Raw genomic sequence first — 19216 nt, 5'->3', positions numbered from 1 at the left:
CCATCCAAAAGAACAGGTGATTATAATTTGCTTTAATTGCCTTGATTATCATATTCACAATTTCCCTCTCATTAGACTTTGGCAGACAAACTATATTTCACTACAGCATACAGCATACAAACATTCAATACAAGTTAAACTCTTGGTTAGATTTATACAATATACAAGACACATATTGTCTTGCTCTGCATGTTATATACTTACACAAAAGGAGATTGAGCTAAATCTGTAACATCTATTTAAGATTACTTTCATCTACAATAACAAACTGGAAATTCTCTCAAATTGACTGATGGCATAATTTTGACGAAGCAGTACTGAATTTTCATGTTGAGCTTAAAAAATAAATAAACACTGGATGGCAAACTATTTGAGTTTAATAATTAATGTACTATATGGTCAGGAGCATTTTGGTCAGTATGTACAACTAAATCGAGTGTACATTAATAAATACATACATTTTTATTCACCATGTGGAAAACCACAAAGTTATGACTGTGCAGCTGCATGTAAGTATTCATGAGTTTTACATGAATACCTTAAAATACACTTAAGTTCAAAGTTATCTGATATTTTACCCAACCATCCTTTATAAGTTGAGCTGATCCATACTGTTATTGTAGGTAGGGTTTTCATATTCACATTCTGAAAAAGAAAACACACACACAAATATATACAGTGCCTGAAAAGTATTCAGACCCTGGACAAATTCACCCATATTATTTAACTTCAAATGTTACATTAAAATTTCATTATATGTGATGAACCGAGTTTTAATAATTTATTATGGCATTTTAATTGCTCAACTTGTATAATTGTGTTAAAAATGTGAATTCCATAATTTTTCATAATTTATTTTCTCTGAAACTGTATTTGATCCTCACTGATTTTAATCCTCAAAATGTAACCCCATTTAAATTCAGTTCTTGTGATTTTTAAGTTGGAAAATATTTGCTTTTGAATTGGTCAGAGGTCTAAATACTTTTGTAAGGAACAATATATTTCTGTAGAACAAAATTAACATATACTACAAACAGTATGTCCATGATAACCAATAAGAGAAATAGAACTTACTGTGTTTGGCTCTCTTTCTCCAAAAACTTGCTGCAATGGAGACAGTATATAAAAATACAATCTTACAGCTATGGCTTCTGATTTAAAAAGCATAAATAAATAAACAAACAAACACCTCTTTGACCGTTTCCTTTTGGAGATCTTGCTTGTTGGCTGAGCTCTGCTTGATTTACTGGGTTTGCATTAAAGGGTTTGCATAAAAATGAACAATTGTATTGTATCATCATTGAAAGTGAAATGCTGTGTAACATTTTAACAGTGATTGGCCGGGTTTCCCAGATTCGTTAAGAAGCTCTTAACGCTAAGAGCGTCTTAAGAACATTCTAAGTGCGCTCTAGAACGCTCTTAGAACGTTCTTAAAAAGATCTTAGCGTTAAGAGCTTCTTAACGAATATGGGAAACCCGGCCATTGAAAGTTGACTAACCATAGGAATGTCGTCCAAGACTTGCTTGACGTAATCTACTAAAGAGTTCTATATAGGGAGAAGTTACAGTAGGAGTTACAAAAACATATGTACTGTTTTGAGACATGCTTTCAATGTGTATGTTCCTAGGCATGTGCTTTAATCACCTCTATGAAATGTGACACGGAGTCTTCTCTGACTTTCATTTGTGGATTGATTATCTTGAGAGAATCGGACATTTCTGGTAATATCTGGTTGTTGATTAATAGTTGGATCATGCTCATTGTTTTCTGTTAAAATAAACAAGTAACGGATCAATAATGATCCAAAACAAATTAATTCAACTCAATTGCTTTTTTCTAATTACATTAAGCATGGTTTAAATCTGAAGCACTGTGTTTTATGAAGAGGACAAACAGCCACTCACCATAAATGATACCGCCATTGGCATCTCCTAACGTAGGGTAAAATTATTGAAATAATAATGAAACAATCAGTTTATCTTAGCTTCAGCTTGTGTGTGTATGTGTGTTATACCTCTCTGTTGTTGCTCTTCACCTTGTCCTACATTTTCGTCACATGCAATGACCTCAGGGGGAGGGGTGCTGGCCCTTGTGCCTGTGATATTAATATGAATATATGTATGAATGTATTCATCATACTGTGAATTGTAATTATTGCGATGTTGACTTGGTTTGATGGATGTTATATCCCAAAGGCTAAATGTACGGTTTTCATAATTCAATAGAAGCATAGAATTCAGACCACTGTGGAAGTCCTCATTTTCATAGTAAGGTTGGCTCTTTTTGCAATGCCCTAAAACAGTAACAAAAAAATGCTGTCAAAGGGGACAACCTTTATCTAAACATTGTGTAAATGTATAAGTTTCTGTCAGAATTGAACTTACTTGCTTAAATGAACAGTGATGTGTGTAACAAACCATTAAGGATTCACATTACTTTTAATGAGAGAGAGTAGAATGCATGCTCTCACCTGTAAATTTCCAATGTAAGATGCGGCATGTACTCAGAAGTAGAATGAAGATGACCACTCCAGTGGAAATGTAAAACAAACGCATTACATTTTTGTTCCAAGCCCCTAAGGTTAGATAAAAGGTTTTATTCACATGCGTCTACAGGAAATGCTACCGAGAGATCTACAACCCACACTAGAAACAATGCTAGTGACAGAAAGTGGTTGTGGAAAGGAAAATTGTCCACACAGAATGCTTTTGGCAGTCTGTTTCACAGGTCTCATTGTGTTGCATGTGACTTCCTCCTTCAACTGAAGATCACTTTAACTTTTACCATGAACAGTTTTTAAGCCAGTTACTCCACCTAGGACTGAAAGTCTCAATGGTACAGATAGGTGGTATTTAGGACTTGAGCAGTAAGAGTACACCGTTTTGATTCAACTTAGTTACACTTGATTTGCTTGTTTTAGCATCAAATCACAATACTTGGATCTATCAGCAGGCAGGCCGGAAAGAGTAACGACAACTATAAAAAAGGGTTGACTCGGTTTTTATTAGTTCGACGTCGGATCATGTCACCAATCCACAACAGAGTGGCGATCATGAGTGAGAAACATCGCTCTTCAGAGAGATTAAATACAGTTGCTGGACATTTTCAAACATAGAATGCACAGAATTGCTTCCTTAACGGGTCTTCAGTGGTCAGTACACTGATACACTAAAATGTTCAGCAGGTGAAGTGGTCGTTAATTACATTCAAGTCCCAGTTTGTACATGTTTTGCCTTATTGTCTCCTAACTGTCTGGGCTGTGTGCTATATTCTGCTCAGAGGGAGGCCTCGCTGCAGGCCCTCTTGACCTTACAGAGATACAAGCTTCTATGTACACAGAAAATCTACCTATCACTTGTTTTCCCCTAAAAATCCCTATTTTTATAATTTGTCAATTAATTTCCCTATGACAAAATTATCAGGTGAGATAATGACGACAGTACAGAGGCTACATGACCTACATGTTTCACACAGGCTGCAACACAACTCAACACTGTAATACTAGAAATACTCACAGAACTAAATTACTTACCCTCTTCCTTAACCTCTTCAGCTTTGGTGAGCTCCACTCTACGGCACTCATCTCCCCACTCACAGCAGTACCAGCCAAGGTCAGTGTCCTGAAGGACATCGATGCGGATAGAATAGTTCCCAAGTTTGCCCTGGTAAGGAAAGGCTTTCACTCTACCACCTCTTGGGTCTTTGAAGTCAGTCTGGCCTTTGGCTGTGATACTGACTAGTCTAGAACCAGGAGGTTTGCTCCAGAACACCCACTCCTGATGGGAGCTGTTTTCAAGCCAAGTATCTTCGAAGTTGCAGTTGAGGAGCACTGTGGAGCCCAGTGAAGCCTCCAGAGTGGTCCTATCACAGGAATCCAGACAATTGTTTTTCCCTAGAGATGGGTGGTACAGGAAATGCTTCAAATGAAAAAGCACAACATCACATTTTGAAATCTATGCTGCATTACAATAACATTGGTTGTGTAAATAGTATCTGATCTGAAGGTACTCAACAAACTCAACAAACCATCCCCTAACACTAACCTTGCCACTTTTTGTATACAAATATAATAGCGGTTGATAGGTTGAGTACAAAAACTAATCTTAGCTTAAATAAAGGTAATTTAGATCTGCAACATACCATTTGAAAAATATTGTTGCATAGGTTTTGTTTTGGTTTCTATACTTTTTTCTCTCACATAACCAGAAGACTAAAGACAAGTTTATTCTTTCAATAAAGGAAAAAGAGTCAGCGACAACTAAAGCTGAAGAAATGACTTGAAGTCAAATAAGAAGTAATCAACCTTATTTTAAAAATTTCAATTTTCATAAAATGAATTGCGTAAGCACTTACCATTTGCAGGAACACACATATAGCACAGGACTATACAGATAATACAATGGTTAATATTGAAAAACAAGAACATTCTCTAACGTTGTGTAGAACAACTCAATTTGAATGGAGTCAGTAAGAAACAGAGTGGGTGAAACCATTGCAGTGGAGTATGTAGGTGTTCCATAACTGCACATCCTTCCTCTCCTCCACCCCCTCAAGCCTTTACAACAAATATAGATATGCAGGGAAATGTTGCATTCTTTAATGTGCTATTTGCATCTATTTACTATATCAATATACTGCTATATATTCACTGCTTGATTTATGCATTATTTTTAAACCTACAGCACCTTGACAAGGAAGGGCACGCTATAAATAAACTGCATTGCATTGTTATTGTTCTTTCTTGAGTTCAAAGGTCACACCCAAAAGTTTTGTTTTGTTTCACTTGGAGGAAAAACAATAATTAATGTTTTAGGTGAGTTAGTAAGAGTAATCCAGGCATAGTTTGTGGCAAATGAGTCCTCTGGTTTTGGGCTTCTCAGAACTTGGCCAATCCCCCTCAAGTGGAAAGTTGAAGACTTGAGGAGGTGATGTGGAGATGTTGGGATGCAAAAATAAAGACTTGTGAGTGGCTGGTGTAGCAAGGTGTGTATAGTAGGCTACAGACTAGCTTGAGTTATACATTGGAATAACTGATGAGTGTCAGGCTGTATTTTATGTAAATCAGGTGCCCAGATGAGGTGACAGATGGAAATTGTGGTTTATCTTCTTCTCTTAAACCTCAGTTGCTTCTAACTCATCTAACTCTTAACTTCATTTTGTTTTAGGTACCAGTGTGAACTGTAGCAAGCGCAACAAAGTAGTGGTGAACTGACATTTCTGAAGACCACAGTAGCTTCCTGTTGCAACTAGGTGACATAAGACAATGCTCATTGCCTGTAGGCAATGAGCAGCAAAGATGTAAAGCACAATCTCTCATGGGCCTGTGTTGGAACAGTTAACAGTTAAACTCGCAGGTAGTGAAACACTTGGGAAATACCGGGAGTCAGATGGCTGAGTGGTGAGGGAGTCGGGCTAGTAATCAGAAGGTTGCCGGATCGATTCCCCGCCGTGCCACATGATGTTGTGTCCTTGGGCAAGGCACTTCACCCTACTTGCCTCGGGGGGAATGTCCCTGTACTTACTGTAAGTCGCTCTGGATAAGAGCGTCTGCTAAATGACTAAATGTAAATGTAAATTAACACATCTACCTTTAGTCTCTGTGATGTACTTTAAAGTCTCTCTTGGGGGAATTTATTTCCATGTATGGCTACGATAGAATTTCAAATGTAGTATTTTGTGAGTGAAGGAGTCATATCATTAGAAGGAAAAGAAGGTGTCCCTATTCAGTTGACAACCTCTATCTTGCCTTAACATCGTAAAATCAACAACAATTGGAGATATTGTACTTTGAAATACTACAGTACCTGCTACAACAAAAACAACAAAAAGATTAACAACATACTCAACGTACATACAATTATTTTGCTGTATTGTAGGGGGTTAAATATTTGGCCAAAAAATCAAAACTATTCCCCTATGGTTTCAAGGAAGAGGGAAACTGCACAGTGTATTCACATTAACCAAATTATGCTGATACCAAATGGATTTGCAGTTATTTGACTCTATGGGTTAAATTATAGCAAGAATGGTCAAAGTAAGGTTAAATAAAATATATATTTAATAACATTGCAAATTAATGAAATAAATTACCAGGCGAATATGTTAATCAACATATGACTAGCAATGTGACAGTAGGTCACACAATGAGGTTTGAGACAAGTAACGAGTCTGTCCAGCAACTCCATATTTTAGCATATGAGAGGTGGGGGCAGGGTACACCCAGCCTTACAGTATCACCAGGGAAATGTGATGTTGCAGTAAAAAAACAAATGACAAATGGGAAACTGTCCACATTGCTTCCTAATACAACCAGATGTAACTTTGAATCACACAGATGGTTTGCATTCAGAACACTTATGGATGTCTCTATCTGCTTGTCCAAGTCCACCAATTCTAAACTGGGCAGGGCAAGACTATGTGAACTGAACAAACTGAACATTTAGTTTTGGAATTTTGCTTAACATATATGTTAAAAACATGTATATGCTAAAACTGGTCTCTCATTGCAGACCCTGGACTCCATTACTGTCGTTGTGTAAGAGAACTTCTGCAAACATGTCAAATATTTTCAGTTACATGACAGTAGTGAAATGTGTCACTGTGAACACTCACAGAAATTAAGTGTGAGACAGTCAATGAAGATTAACACCCACTTTGAAATGCTTTGATGTCATACCATATCCTGTCTAACTTCATGTGAACCACTTCCACAATCTGTAGACAGAACAGAGCAACAGATATTTTAAACGTTATAAAAAGTCCAGGAAGTGATGAGAGTTTCTCTAAACTGTCAGAAGTCAGAAGAAACATGATTGTGGGAATCTTAATGCTGGCAGGTATGTAGGAACAGTGGTCCCTCTTTATAGGACACCTAAAATGTTTTTACAGAACAGTATCGAGTGTGGTTCTTTAACTATTTTTTATTAGTTCACTATTTCCTTAGCTTTTTTTGTTGTTCAAAAAGTGATTATGGGACAAACTAATGCCACTTTGAGCATCTAGAATACAACAAAAATTACTACATGAATGTAGAGCATTATTTATTATAATTATTGTAATATGTCTTATTCTAATATGACGCATTCTAAATCTGGATATTCATTCACATAAAATGTAAAGGTGAAATTTGTGAGTGATATTAAATGGTAAATTGCCATTATTTACTTTGATATTTTTTTATATAGGATACAGTATTCTCTGTGTTGATTAGTTATAATATCATGTTCAGACAACAGACATGTTTCATGTTACAGTTATCCACACAGCAGCTGGGTTCAACATTTTAACAAATCCTGTAAGGACTTTTCAGGAAAACGATGATTTATTTGGACAAACCACTGTTCAGTCCAAAAAAGGGTGAATTTTAATCTGTTCAAGTATAATCGTACTTCAATGTACATAATTTACACAGTACAGCTAGTTGTTTTACATTACAGTGTAACATTTGATCTTCTATAGAGCGTTGGTCACATCCCCAAATTCAAGACCAGCAGCAGTGTTTAATTGTACAATTGAGGCCATGTGTTCCAAAGTTCTCATCTCAGGTACAGAAGGTAAAACACATACTTCTTAAAGCTCAAATATCTGAGTGTCCTGTCAACATACGTTCATTTTAGGTAAAGGATAGCTTTAAGTTTCTACTGTAATTTTGTTTGTTTTTAACAGCTCCGGCAAAGAAAGGGCTCAGACCTATTGTGTCAGCTGCCAACCGTTTTACAGAGGACATTGAACAGCACATGGTAAGTTTATAAAAAGTAAACCGATTCCATAGATAACACATTTGAATTTAAATACTGTTAAAATCTGTGACAATGCATGACTTACTGCATCTTTTGACATTGATAAACACATTAATAAGGTTTCATGACTGATTATGTGTGAATGCAAGACAGTCTGCTGACAAACCACAGGTTCCTCTTCTTGGAAACATGAGAGGAAATGTGAATTCAAGATTGTGATTTAAACAATCTTGTTCAATGCAACTCATTCTAAAGTTTCTTCTTTGAATTCATAGGTCAGGGAGGAGTTGAATTAGTTATTCTGTTCATTGGTTTCAGTAGCTTAATATAAGTCAGACTCATGAGCAGTATGGCCACCACTGTAGTTATACTTAAAAACAAGAACAATGTGTCTCCACATGTTCTTTTAGTGTAAACTGTTCATGAACCACATACTGTTGCACACATTGTCTACACTGTAACTGAAAATATGCAGTATATGATATAGAATACAACATTTAGTATATATGTTATATATATACATACATATATATATATATATATATATATGTTATCAACTAGTAGTTGATAGTACAACTTGTAGTGATTGATGGTCCTGCTATCAAAAATAGGTTGATTCTTCTTTGATGTCTTTTGAACATATATTTGATGATGGCTATTGCTTTGCCCGCTGTCATTTACAATGCACTGTTTGATGTTGTTTGTGATATCCTGTTTGTCCATTGTCCTTCACTAAGTTGTTAAATCAACTAAATATTCTGTTAGCAGTGACTAGCCTATTATCTTAAATCTTTTTGATCATGAATCATGATCATCGTCCTGATCATCCTCAACTCTTCTCCCATCAGTTCTGTCAGCAGGCGAGGAATAAGGTGACCATGAATGAGGATTTCAATGGAAACTGTGCCATCCTCATTGCTTCAAGGATAGAAGGCATCAACCCTGCTGCACTGGGTAGGCAGTGGCATCACAGTAGTAACAATAGTAGTAGTTGTAACATATTCGAACACCATGCCCTTGTGTCACACTGTGAACATGATGAATACATTACTTTTACTTTAAATCCAACTAATAACTAATGATAAATTATGCATTGTATGTAAAAAATTAACACATTGCATGATCCCCTATGGCAGGGGTCGGCAACAGGCGGCCCGCGGGCCAATTGTGGCCCGCCAGCGATTTTATTTGGCCCGTCAAAATATTTCCAATTATATATTTTTTATAACGTTTTTTTCCCCGTCGACTTTTATTTTGAAACCGGAAACTGGGTATGGTGTCATTAGATGTTGTCGACTTCATGCAGCGCCGGCGTCGCCTGCAGCCCGGTTGACTTGAAGTAACCAATGGCATTCTCAGCTTCAAGGAAGCCGGCTGTCGGCGCTGCCGTCGCTGCATGAAGTCGAATACACTTATTGACTTTTCTGAAGTATTTTTTCGCCATGTCATCGCTACCATATGATCGCTACACCTCACGGCTGACAGATCGCCTGAGGTGAAAGCACAGTTATGGTTAGTAATCATGGGCAGCGCTCTCTATGGCAGCGCTAGGAAGGGGCTAGCAGGTGCTTCAGCACCCCCAAGAAAGACCAAAGCACCCCGATAGCACCCCCCACGACATTGCTTATTAATTTATAGTTTCAGGCCCGGAATGGCCATCGGGAGAATAGGGAGAATTCACGGTGGGCCGCTTTGCCCGCTTATAAATTGGGCCAGAAGATCGCCTGCTTTCTCTTTGTTTTTTTCACACACCGAATAACAGGATATGCCTTAAGTTTGTTAAGTTACTGTGTGACTGAAAAGTAAGCTAATAGGCTACATTATGTTTTAATCTAATTAAGCGCATGATCAGACCGTGCATTAAAAAGTGCAGTTCAGTTGTCGCGCATGTTTCTCAAACACAAACCATAATTTATTGTTGTGGAGGGAGTTAGCTAGATTAAGCTGAAGCGAAAAAAATAAAATGGAAGGGATAAGATCCCAGGAGGAACTGAAAAAGCCAGGTAAAAAATTAAATTTTTGCTCGCATTAATGTGAAGTTCCGATTTCACCTCACATTAAAACCTTGACTAGGTCCTAGTAATCCTATTCTCACTTGATGACAGTATTTATGTGCACCAACGATGACGACCCACCACGTTGGGATGACAGTGACAACCATGTTGATACAGTTCGTTAACAGACCACCAATGGGCTCATGCACATGGTTTATTATCGTTAGCTATTTGTAGTAGACATACCCATTCTCCATATAGGCCTAGTTGTTGCGAGTGCACGTATCGCAAGGGCACTTATCGCAGCGTCTAAATAGGCAGTAACCCAGACTCTGGCCCGCCGTCTAGTGGCGAGGAAAAATACTGGCCCGTGGCCCAAGTTACTTGCCGACCCCTGCCCTATGGTGTACAATTTTGTACAAACTTAATAGTAAAAAAAAAATGCTGCTTGTTACCTTTCTTTCTTATAGTTGTTGAACAACTGGGAAGAAACATCACCACCACCACCACCACCACCACCACCACCACCACCACCACCAACAACAACAACAACAACAACAACAACAACAACAACAGTGAAGATGATGAGGATGAGGATGGTATGATTTTTTATGAACTAGTTTATTCATGAATGAATACAGTCTGATGTTTCTGCTGTATAGAAACAGTTTTGTACGGTGGCAGAGACTTGTCAATGCTTTTCAAAAGCCACAACACAAATGCAAAAGTTGCAACACAAATTTGAGCTTTTGCATTTGTGTTGTATCTTTTGCAAAGTGTTGACACATCTTGGCCACTTTGTCAACTTTCCAAGCCTTTACCTTTTTAACTCCTTCACCTCCTTAGTAATTACGATGTTGGATTTTGGTTATTGTACATTTTAATTAACTTTTTTTCCACTAGATCCTGGGACTGAGATTGCATTTGTACTTGATGGTTCTAATAGTCTCACCCCATATGACTTTGAGAAAGCAAAGGAGTTTATCTCCACTGTTATGAAAAATGTTTGGGAAAAGTGCCTCAATGTGAGTACTGTGTGTACTATATGTATGCAACTTTACAGTACACATCAAGAAAAACATTTCAAGACTAGTGACACTGATAAACCAGGGCAGACCTTCATGTTGTTGAAATCAAACTAGGTTTGAATGTATAAAGTGTTACCTTCATATACAGTGCCCTCCAAAAGTATTGGAACAGTGAGGCCAATTCCTTTATTTTTGCTGTAGACTGAAAACATTTGGGCTTGACATCAAACGATGAATGTGAAACCAGAGATCAACGTTTCAGCTTTTATTTCCAGGTATTTACATCAGGATCTGATGCACAAATTAGAAAATATCACCTTTTTGTTCGAACCCACCCATTTGTCACGTGAGCAAAAGTATTGGAACATGTGACTGACAGGTGTGTTTTGTTGCCCAGGTGTGTCCTATTACATACATTATTCAATCAATAAATACCACTGAATGTCTACACTCAGGTTCAGATTGGGTAAGATAGGTTTTGTCTATGCAGACTGTATTCAGAGGTGAAAACAACATGAAAACCAGAGCGCTGTCTTTGGGTGAAAAACAAGCAATTGTGAGTCTTAGAGAAGATGGAAAATCAATCAGAGCCATTGCAGAAACATTGGCCATAGCCAGTACAACCATTTGGAATGTCCTGAAGAAGAAGAAAACTACTGGTGTACTAAGTAACAGACGTCGAACAGGTAGACCAAGGAAAACATCAGCAGTTGATGACAGAAACATTGTGAGAGCTGTAAAGAAAGACCCTAAAACAACTGTTAGTGAGATCAGCAACAACCTCCAGATGGCAGGAGTGAAGGTATCACTATCTACTGTTCGCAGAAGACTTCATGAACAAAAGTACAAGGGCTACACCAGAAGATGCAAACCACTCATTAGCAAGAAGAATAGGAAGGCCAGGCTGGAATTTGCCAAAAAGTACAGAGATGAACCTCAAAAATTCTGGGACAAAGTTTTATGGACTGATGAGACAAAGATTAACTTTTACCAAAGTGATGGAAAGGCTAAAGTTTGGAGAAAGAAAGGAACTGCTCTAGATCCCAAACACACAAGCTCATCTGTGAAACACGGTGGAGGTAATGTCATGGCTTGGGCTTGCATGGCTTCTTCTGGGACGGGCTCATTAATCTTCATTGAGGATGTAACACATGATGGCAGCAGCAAAATGAACTCGGAAGTCTACAGAAACATTTTGTCTGCCAATTTAAGGAAAGATGCAACCAAACTGATTGGCAGAGCCTTCATCATGCAGCAAGATAACGACCCAAAACACACTGCCAAAACAACAAAGGAGTTCATCAGGGGCAAGAAATGGAAGGTATTAGACTGGCCAAGTCAATCTCCAGACTTAAACCCTATAGAGCATGCATTTTACCTGCTTAAGAGGAGACTGAAGGGAGGAACCCCACAAAACTAACAACAACTGAAAGAGGCTGCAGTGAAAGCCTGGGAAAGCATCAAAAAGGAAGAATGCAAAAGTTTGGTGACGTCAATGGGTCACAGACTTGCTGCAGTTATTGAAAGCAAAGGATTTGCAACTAAATATTAAGTCTTATTCACTTAAATATGTTTTAAGTATATCTGTTCCAATACTTTTGATCACATGACAAATGGGTGGATTCAAACAAAATGTGATATTTTCTTAGTTGTGCATCAGATCCTGATGTAAATACCTGGAAATAAAAGCTGAAACGTTGATCTCTGGTCTCACGTTCATTATTTGATGTCAAGCCCAAATGTTTTCAGTCTACAGCAAAAATAAAGGAATTCGCCTCACTGTTCCAATACTTTTGGAGGGCACTGTATATATGTATACATATATATATATATACATACACACAGAAAATGCTGTGTTTGTATATATTATGAGAAGAAAACTTTCTTTAAGATTTATCAAAATGTTTTTTTTTTCAGTGTGACTTTGCTGTACTTCAGTATGGGACAAATATCACAGCTGAACTCTTGCTAAAAGATAGTATCAGCAATAGCAACAAAGCTCTTCAGATAGTCTCAGACATCCAACATCTCAAAGAAGAAACATTGACTGCTTCAGCCATAATCAATTTGTGGTAAAGATTAAATTAATACAAATAAATGTATAAAGTAGAATTCAATTCCAAATTGTTATAAATATATGCATTTGACGTTAAAATCTTTGTTGATATTTGTTTAAATGTTTCTCTTTTCAGTGAACATGTTTTTGTTGCCGAGAATGGGTCAAGAGAAGACTCAAAGAAAATAATGATTTTGTTGTCAGATGGGGCAATCACCTATCGGGATAAAAAAAATCTACAAAAAGCTCTGGATTTACTCAAAAAACAAAACATTTCAACATATGCTATTGGGGTAATTTTTTGTTAGCCCGAATAATCCTTGAATCATTGTTCAGTTCAAGTTGATATTTGCACCTATTAACATAATAATATTAACAATTATAAATAATTTTTACTTATAAACTGGTATGAATACCTTGCAAATAAGATCATTTAATTTAACTAAGGAAATAAATTACAGGTTGGTAATGATACAACAACAATAGATGAAATGAAGAAAATCGCTCCAGATAACCATTTTAGTGTTTCGGACTACAAAGTTTTGGACAAAATTCTCTCTGAGTTACAGACCAGTATCATTAAAGGAATTGAAGGTACTGTAATATTGTGGGGAAATCTAGTACTGAGTTTTATGTTGACTAATTATCTTAATTATGTATACATGAAGTCAGTCACATCATGTGTGTATGTGCATACACTTGATTGTAAATTGCTGTCTAACCAATTGGCTGTGTTGAATTTATAAATAAGGATTAAAGCAAGGGGCTGGATTTACGTTTCAACTTGCTGAGGCTGGATTCAGCAATCACATGGCACCTGATGTAAGATTCATGGACAAATCCTGTTTTGAAGCCCATTGTTTCAAGGGCAAATAGACAATCTCTAATCAATAGAACAACTTCCTAATTTTGGTGTATTACTGATTCTTTGTATAATGTCTCCAATTAGTCATTACAGCAGCAACATTTATGTTTCTAGGGGTTCCTTCTATTTGGAGCTGTGGGGGCTTATGACTGGAGTGGGGGAGTTATACTGAAGCACCGTGAGCAGAACACTGTGACCTTCTTAAATGGGTCCTCTAGAGAATCATGGTTTTCCTATTTAGGTATGAACCTTGGATAGTTTGTGTATCGTGGTGTTGTTTGTTTCACCTCATATTCCCATTCTAATGTATTAATACGTGTGTGTGTGTGTGAGACAGGTTACAGTGTGATATCAGCGGTGGATTCCTTTGAGACTTTATACATCTCAGGGGCTCCTCGTTATAACCTGACAGGTGGGGTATTTGTCTTCAGGGCTAAATCACATGAGCTGATGTCAATACTTCAAGGGGATCAGGTAAGTCAATGATTGTATCTGATGGATTTTTTTGGACATTTTGGTTTTAAGTCAATAGAGTCTATTGGCTGTGAGCATTTATAATCCTATAGCTTGAATTCCAAATTCTTTTTACACTTTTGTAGGTTGGCTCCTACTTTGGATCAGTCCTATGCACACTGGATACAGACAAGGACAGTAAGACAGACTACCTGCTCATTGGTGCTCCACACTTCCACAGAAGGGGCGAGGAGGGTAAAGTGTATGTGTACAGGCTTCACCAGGTAAGTGAGTGTCAATTTGTTTCAATTTGTATTCATACTACTTTACCATATCCACTGATAAAAAGCCATTGCGTATTGCTATTTTGCACTGCAAATGTGGTGTCAAACATCTTCAAGACATGTCTCCTAACAGTTGTTTTTTGAGGGTGATTATGATTATGTTGTGTGCTCAGGGAGTATTTTTGAAGGAAGATTGGGAGTGGCAGGGTTTGGACAAATACGAGTTTGCCAGGTTTGGGTCAACCATTGCCACAGTGGGCGACCTAGATGGGAACAGATACAATGATGTGGCTATTGGGGCTCCTCTAGAGGAAGATTCTGAGTCAGGGCGTTCTGGAAGTATCTACATCTACAACGGAATCCCTGGAGGGATAATGCATGAATTCACACAGGTGAGTCTTTGGAGATAGGACAGCTACTTTGTTACTTTGAAAGAGCGAAAACTAAATATAAAAAATGTGGCTGTGAAACTAAAATTGAAATTGATAATGTGTAGACATATGGTGTTGACATCATGTCATTTGAAATCTTGTCCTACTGTCATGCAGAGAATCTCAGCTGGAGATTTTGACATGAAACTTCGGCATTTTGGTCAGTCTGTCAGCGCCTTCTCTGATCAAAAAGACTACCAGAGACAAAAGTACATTAGCGTTGGAAGCCAAGGCACAGTCACTGTACTTGAGTGAGTCCATTATTATGTTAAATTGTTTTACGTGAACAGCATAAAGAGATTCATTTAAAAATTGCTATAGAAAATGTATTGTTCTTTGTCAACACTATTTGGTATTGGACGGTTCTATATCCTGCCTGTCATCTCTGGCAGCTATGTTGACACTTTAGCATTATTCTGCACGTTGCCACTGAAGCAGCTTATTTTAGTTGAGGATGGTACAAATATTAATTAACTTTCTATTTATTCCAGAACTCTGCCTGTCATTGCCTTTGAACCAAAGTTATTCTTGAAACCTAACACAATACCTATCCATGCGCAAACAAACACTGTCCCCACCATTTTGATCAACTTACACATCTGCTTCACCTCAAAGAAGGAAACAATTAAGGGTATGTACTATACATTATACTGCTTTGAAATGTACACTTTAGGTTGATTTTAAATGACAAGTTTTTGATTAACAGTTCTTTTTTTCTTTTTTTTACCAGCTGGTGAAAATCTTACAATTTCTTACATCATTCATCTGGATGCAGGACAAAACCAAAAGCGCCTATTTTTTAAAGATGAAACAGCCAGAGAGTCCTATTTCACTTTGCTACCTGATACTGAATGCCTCGGAAGTCCAATCGAACTGCACTTTAAAGTAAGTTCTAAAGAAGTCAATTCATCCTTGAAAATGTTGTAGTCGTTATTGAATTAACAAATCATTCAATCGTTTTAATAATTTATAATGAACTATTAGCTATTGATGCTTATCTAACACCTGGTGACATCAACTTTGTCTTTCCCCTTCTTTCAGGGCTGTTATGACTGTTTCTCACCCATAGAGGTCAGGTTAAAGTTTAATTTACCCTCCAAGACAACTTCAAAACCTGTTCGAATTTTGGATGCACTGGATTCTACAGACGTGGCTGAAAAGGTTAATGCATGTTTTAGAATCAGAGCAAGTTATTGCCAAGTCAACCAGGAAGACAAACTACCCTTCAGTAATTCTCTTTCTGTCGAAACATAACTTATTTTAAACTAATAAAACCATCCATCCCCTTGTGCATTTTAAATCTTCAGATTGAATTTCATAAGGACTGCAACAGCACATGTGTCAGAAACATGAGCCTGTCTGATTCCAAACTCAGGTAAGTCCAATAAACATTTAAAATAGAAAATGGTAGTCTTAGACATTTTCAACCTACCAAGTATAGCTGTGTATAAACATGCCTTCTGTTTTAACTATTCTGTTTCCCACTCTTTTATCTTGCGTATTAGCCATGACAAGGTTGTTATTGGTTCCGACCAGAATGTGTTGATTTCGTTCAACTTAACCAACCATGAGGATGGGACTTACATGACAACACTTTTTCTGACATACCCCAACATTCTCCTCTACAACATAGTGGTAATGTCATCTATAACAAACTCAGATCCTATCCTCTATAGAGGAAATGTAGAATGCCGCCTAATAACTTTGATGCATTTCTCAGAATTCACAAAAACCGGGGAGTTCTGTTGTTTGTGAGGTCCAAGACACATCCCAGTTAAAGTGTCGTCTCTTACATCCAGTCTTCAGGAGAAATGCTCAGGTAATTGGGCCTCTGGGAGGCCAATAGTGTAGTGGAGATTGATGTGGCTGTGATGTAAAAATACAGACTGCTCCTTGGCACTAACCATTGGAATACTGTTTGAACTGTGTGCTTCTGGTTGTTTGTTATCTGCTGCACTCACTATATGTATTATTCATACAATGCTTTGGAGAAAAGCATCTGCTAAATGAATGAATACATCTTAAGTCTTTTTTGTCTGAATCTTAAGTGACACAGTCCTTTCGCTTTAATTCAAATGTCTCAAGACTAACCTGGATTTCCCTTACTAGGCCTACTGTATTTAAAGTTGGTTTATATGGTTTTTCCAGGTCAATTTTGACATCATTTGGCAACTGGCTGACAAGGAATCAGAAACACGAGAGGCTTACATCATTGCTAACTTAACCTGGTTTGAAACATTTGGTTCCACATAAATCTAGTAAAAACTTTGTCTTAAACACACTGAGACTTAAAAACATGTCTTATACTTTTAGCTTACACTGTTTAATTATTCTGTCAAGCTGTTACATCAAGTGGTTATCTACAATAAGGGACCTGTCCATTCCATTGCTTGTATAAATAGGTTTCAAATGACATTGCACACTGCTACTTATGAAACTATACATCCAAATGTGTTTTAGTGAGAATGGAGGCACCCAAGTGTTGGATGACAAGAAGTACCACTTTGGGATAAAGAATGCTTTAAGGGTCCAACTGACTGGGTGAGTAATAATAAAACTAATAACAACTGAAGTACAAAATGAAAGTGGAGGGTTTTCAAGAAACATGAGAACATTATTACACATTTACATGATTTTTAAACGAGTTTATGCTACAATCCTGTTCCAGAGAAGCTGCACCAAACTCGGTGACAATCACTGATACTGAAGAGACAAAACAGCTGACTTTCACATTTCAGGTATGTTTGTAATGTAATCGACTTGAACACCACTCTGTAATCTTGAATCCTTATTCAACCTTCTTATGTCGTTTCAGCTCCATGGCAAGAACGATCACAATGCAGCACTGAACATTTCCATTGTCATAACAGTGAAGGCTGATCACACTGACTTCAAGATCAGCCATATCACACCCAAGGTGTGTCAAAAACAAAAACTGAGCAACAAAAATGGCAGTAAAAAAGCATAATCTATGTTTTCTGTATGATTTTGAACATACTTAATTACTGTGTTTACAGGACAAATGTGAGCTCCCTGCAAATACAGGAGTTAAAGTTAGTACTTTTACTTTCATTGTTTTTCAAAATTGGTTTGTATGGGATATTTATATGTTCTTTTTTTCAGAAATTTGAAAAGTATCTCATCCACTGTGCCATGACAGACCTGAAGGAAATTGTGATTACAGCTGAGGCTACGATCAAAGATGTGCAGGTGGGTGTACATTTACTAAATTCATGCGCATCCTTTTAAAGGGGACATTCCCCCCGAGGCAAGTACGGTGAAGTGCCTTGCCCAAGGACACAACGTCATTTTCCCCGCCAAGCCAAAATGACGTTGTGTCCTTGGGCAAGGCACTTCACCCTACTTGCCTCGGGGGGAATGTCCCTGTACTTACTGTAAGTCGCTCTGGATAAGAGTGTCTGCTAAATAACTAAATGTAAATGTAAAGGGGTGCAAAGAAATACATCTGTCATTAATTTTGTAAAAGACAAATCTGTGGAATGAGCAGTACCATGCACGGTATATTGAACTCATATGATTGCTCTCTGCTTTCCTTCTTTCAGAGTGCATCTGAGAAGATTACGGCTGAAGCCACTGTGACATTTGATGAGGATCTATATGAATCACTGGAGGTTAAATACAAAGAAATGGTAGATTTCTCAAAAAAATTACATAAAGTTTGAAAAGAGTTACTTCCTCAAACATCAACAGAAAACAGTTTGTTCATTTGAGGACGTTTTGGAATCTTTCAACTATACCTGCGTTGGTCTTCAGGTTCAAGTGACAATTAGGAAGCTGGTAATAGAGAAGTCCATGGCTGCCATCATTGGGGGCTCTATCGGAGGCTTTCTGTTCCTGGCTCTCATCATGTTCCTACTGATCAAGGTATGATTGAGGTCTCATATAGTTCACGTATCAGTTCATGCATTCATTATGGTAACCAATAACTATTTAACGCTAAATGTTCCAAATATTCTTTACAGTGTGGCTTTTTCAAGCGCCGTCATGAGAACGTAGTGCAATCCAATACCAGCTAGATGAAACATCCACTTCGAAACTTCTTATCCAGCAGTGCTGATGTTGCTTCATTTTAGTTCATAGTATTTACATGGAAGATTACTTGGAAGATATGTGTTGTTATACAGTTTTACAGTTTTTGATATCTTTAAGATATAAATAGCATGCTATCTAAGGATTCAGTTTAGGTTTAAAAATGTACAGTAAGCTAATGTTAGCAATGTTTTGTAGGCCCTACCTGATCATTTTCTTATTACTTAATGTTTTATATTATAAAAATGTTTTGCATTAGTCAATTAACTGTTTCAAATTATAAAACATAAAGGCTACATACGAGCTCCTCCCGTG

General features: G+C 37.4%; 2 protein-coding genes across 7 annotated transcripts; one reads left to right on the top strand and one right to left on the bottom strand.

Moving 5' to 3' along the window:
• Positions 1-15: 15 nt before the first annotated feature.
• Positions 16-4481, bottom strand: LOC124477516. 4 transcript variants are annotated; one of them, XM_047035357.1, is made up of 11 exons: positions 4355-4481; positions 3534-3918; positions 2472-2576; positions 2244-2294; positions 2016-2096; positions 1906-1932; positions 1646-1768; positions 1500-1547; positions 1190-1246; positions 1075-1104; positions 16-645 (listed from the first exon to the last, which is right to left on the bottom strand). In XM_047035357.1, the coding sequence occupies exons 1-11, from the start codon at positions 4355-4357 to the stop codon at positions 590-592; spliced, it is 966 nt and encodes a 321-aa protein (XP_046891313.1). In that variant the 5' UTR covers positions 4358-4481; the 3' UTR covers positions 16-589. The 4 variants fall into 4 exon arrangements, with proteins under 4 accessions (XP_046891313.1, XP_046891312.1, XP_046891311.1 ...); XM_047035356.1 differs by having other exon boundaries at positions 3534-3893; XM_047035355.1 differs by having other exon boundaries at positions 2016-2294.
• Positions 4482-6692: 2211 nt separating this feature from the next.
• On the top strand, positions 6693-19208 carry itgae.2 (integrin, alpha E, tandem duplicate 2). 3 transcript variants are annotated; one of them, XM_047036208.1, is made up of 31 exons: positions 6695-6837; positions 7255-7357; positions 7460-7554; positions 7667-7740; positions 8589-8694; positions 10205-10333; positions 10638-10759; positions 12680-12834; positions 12955-13111; positions 13280-13412; positions 13570-13640; positions 13798-13924; positions 14021-14157; positions 14283-14420; positions 14594-14812; positions 14969-15102; positions 15343-15482; positions 15582-15736; positions 15893-16012; positions 16159-16226; positions 16357-16486; positions 16572-16670; positions 17000-17079; positions 17312-17392; positions 17520-17589; positions 17667-17768; positions 17869-17904; positions 17975-18061; positions 18415-18501; positions 18626-18736; positions 18835-19208. In XM_047036208.1, exons 1-31 carry the CDS (start codon positions 6810-6812, stop codon positions 18886-18888), a joined length of 3348 nt encoding a protein of 1115 aa, XP_046892164.1. In that variant the 5' UTR covers positions 6695-6809; the 3' UTR covers positions 18889-19208. The 3 variants fall into 3 exon arrangements, with proteins under 3 accessions (XP_046892167.1, XP_046892164.1, XP_046892165.1); XM_047036209.1 differs by having other exon boundaries at positions 6696-6837; positions 7460-7545; XM_047036211.1 differs by lacking the exons at positions 18415-18501; positions 18626-18736; positions 18835-19208 and having other exon boundaries at positions 6693-6837; positions 17869-17875; positions 17975-18047.
• The last annotated feature ends 8 nt before the right edge of the window (positions 19209-19216 follow it).

The sequence above is a fragment of the Hypomesus transpacificus genome, chromosome 15 (assembly GCF_021917145.1).
Source record: "Hypomesus transpacificus isolate Combined female chromosome 15, fHypTra1, whole genome shotgun sequence".
NCBI lineage: Eukaryota > Metazoa > Chordata > Actinopteri > Osmeriformes > Osmeridae > Hypomesus > Hypomesus transpacificus.
This window is presented reverse-complemented; position numbering and strand designations above follow the sequence as displayed.

What these genes read in the sequence shown, in the direction of transcription:
- LOC124477516 (XM_047035354.1), bottom strand. Translation starts at nt 4,427, where the DNA reads ATGTTCTTGTTTTTCAATATTAACCATTGTATTATCTGTATAGTCCTG. An exon ending in TATGTGTGTTCCTGCAAATG is followed by an intron (nt 3,894 to 4,354) that starts GTAAGTGCTTAC and finishes ACCCATCTCTAG; the next exon opens with GGAAAAACAATTGTCTGGAT. An exon ending in AAAAGGAAACGGTCAAAGAG is followed by an intron (nt 1,105 to 1,189) that starts GTGTTTGTTTGT and finishes TCTCCATTGCAG; the next exon opens with CAAGTTTTTGGAGAAAGAGA.
- itgae.2 (XM_047036208.1), top strand. Translation starts at nt 6,810, where the DNA reads ATGATTGTGGGAATCTTAATGCTGGCAG. An exon ending in TCTTCAGGAGAAATGCTCAG is followed by an intron (nt 16,671 to 16,999) that starts GTAATTGGGCCT and finishes TGGTTTTTCCAG; the next exon opens with GTCAATTTTGACATCATTTG. An exon ending in TCAGCCATATCACACCCAAG is followed by an intron (nt 17,769 to 17,868) that starts GTGTGTCAAAAA and finishes CTGTGTTTACAG; the next exon opens with GACAAATGTGAGCTCCCTGC.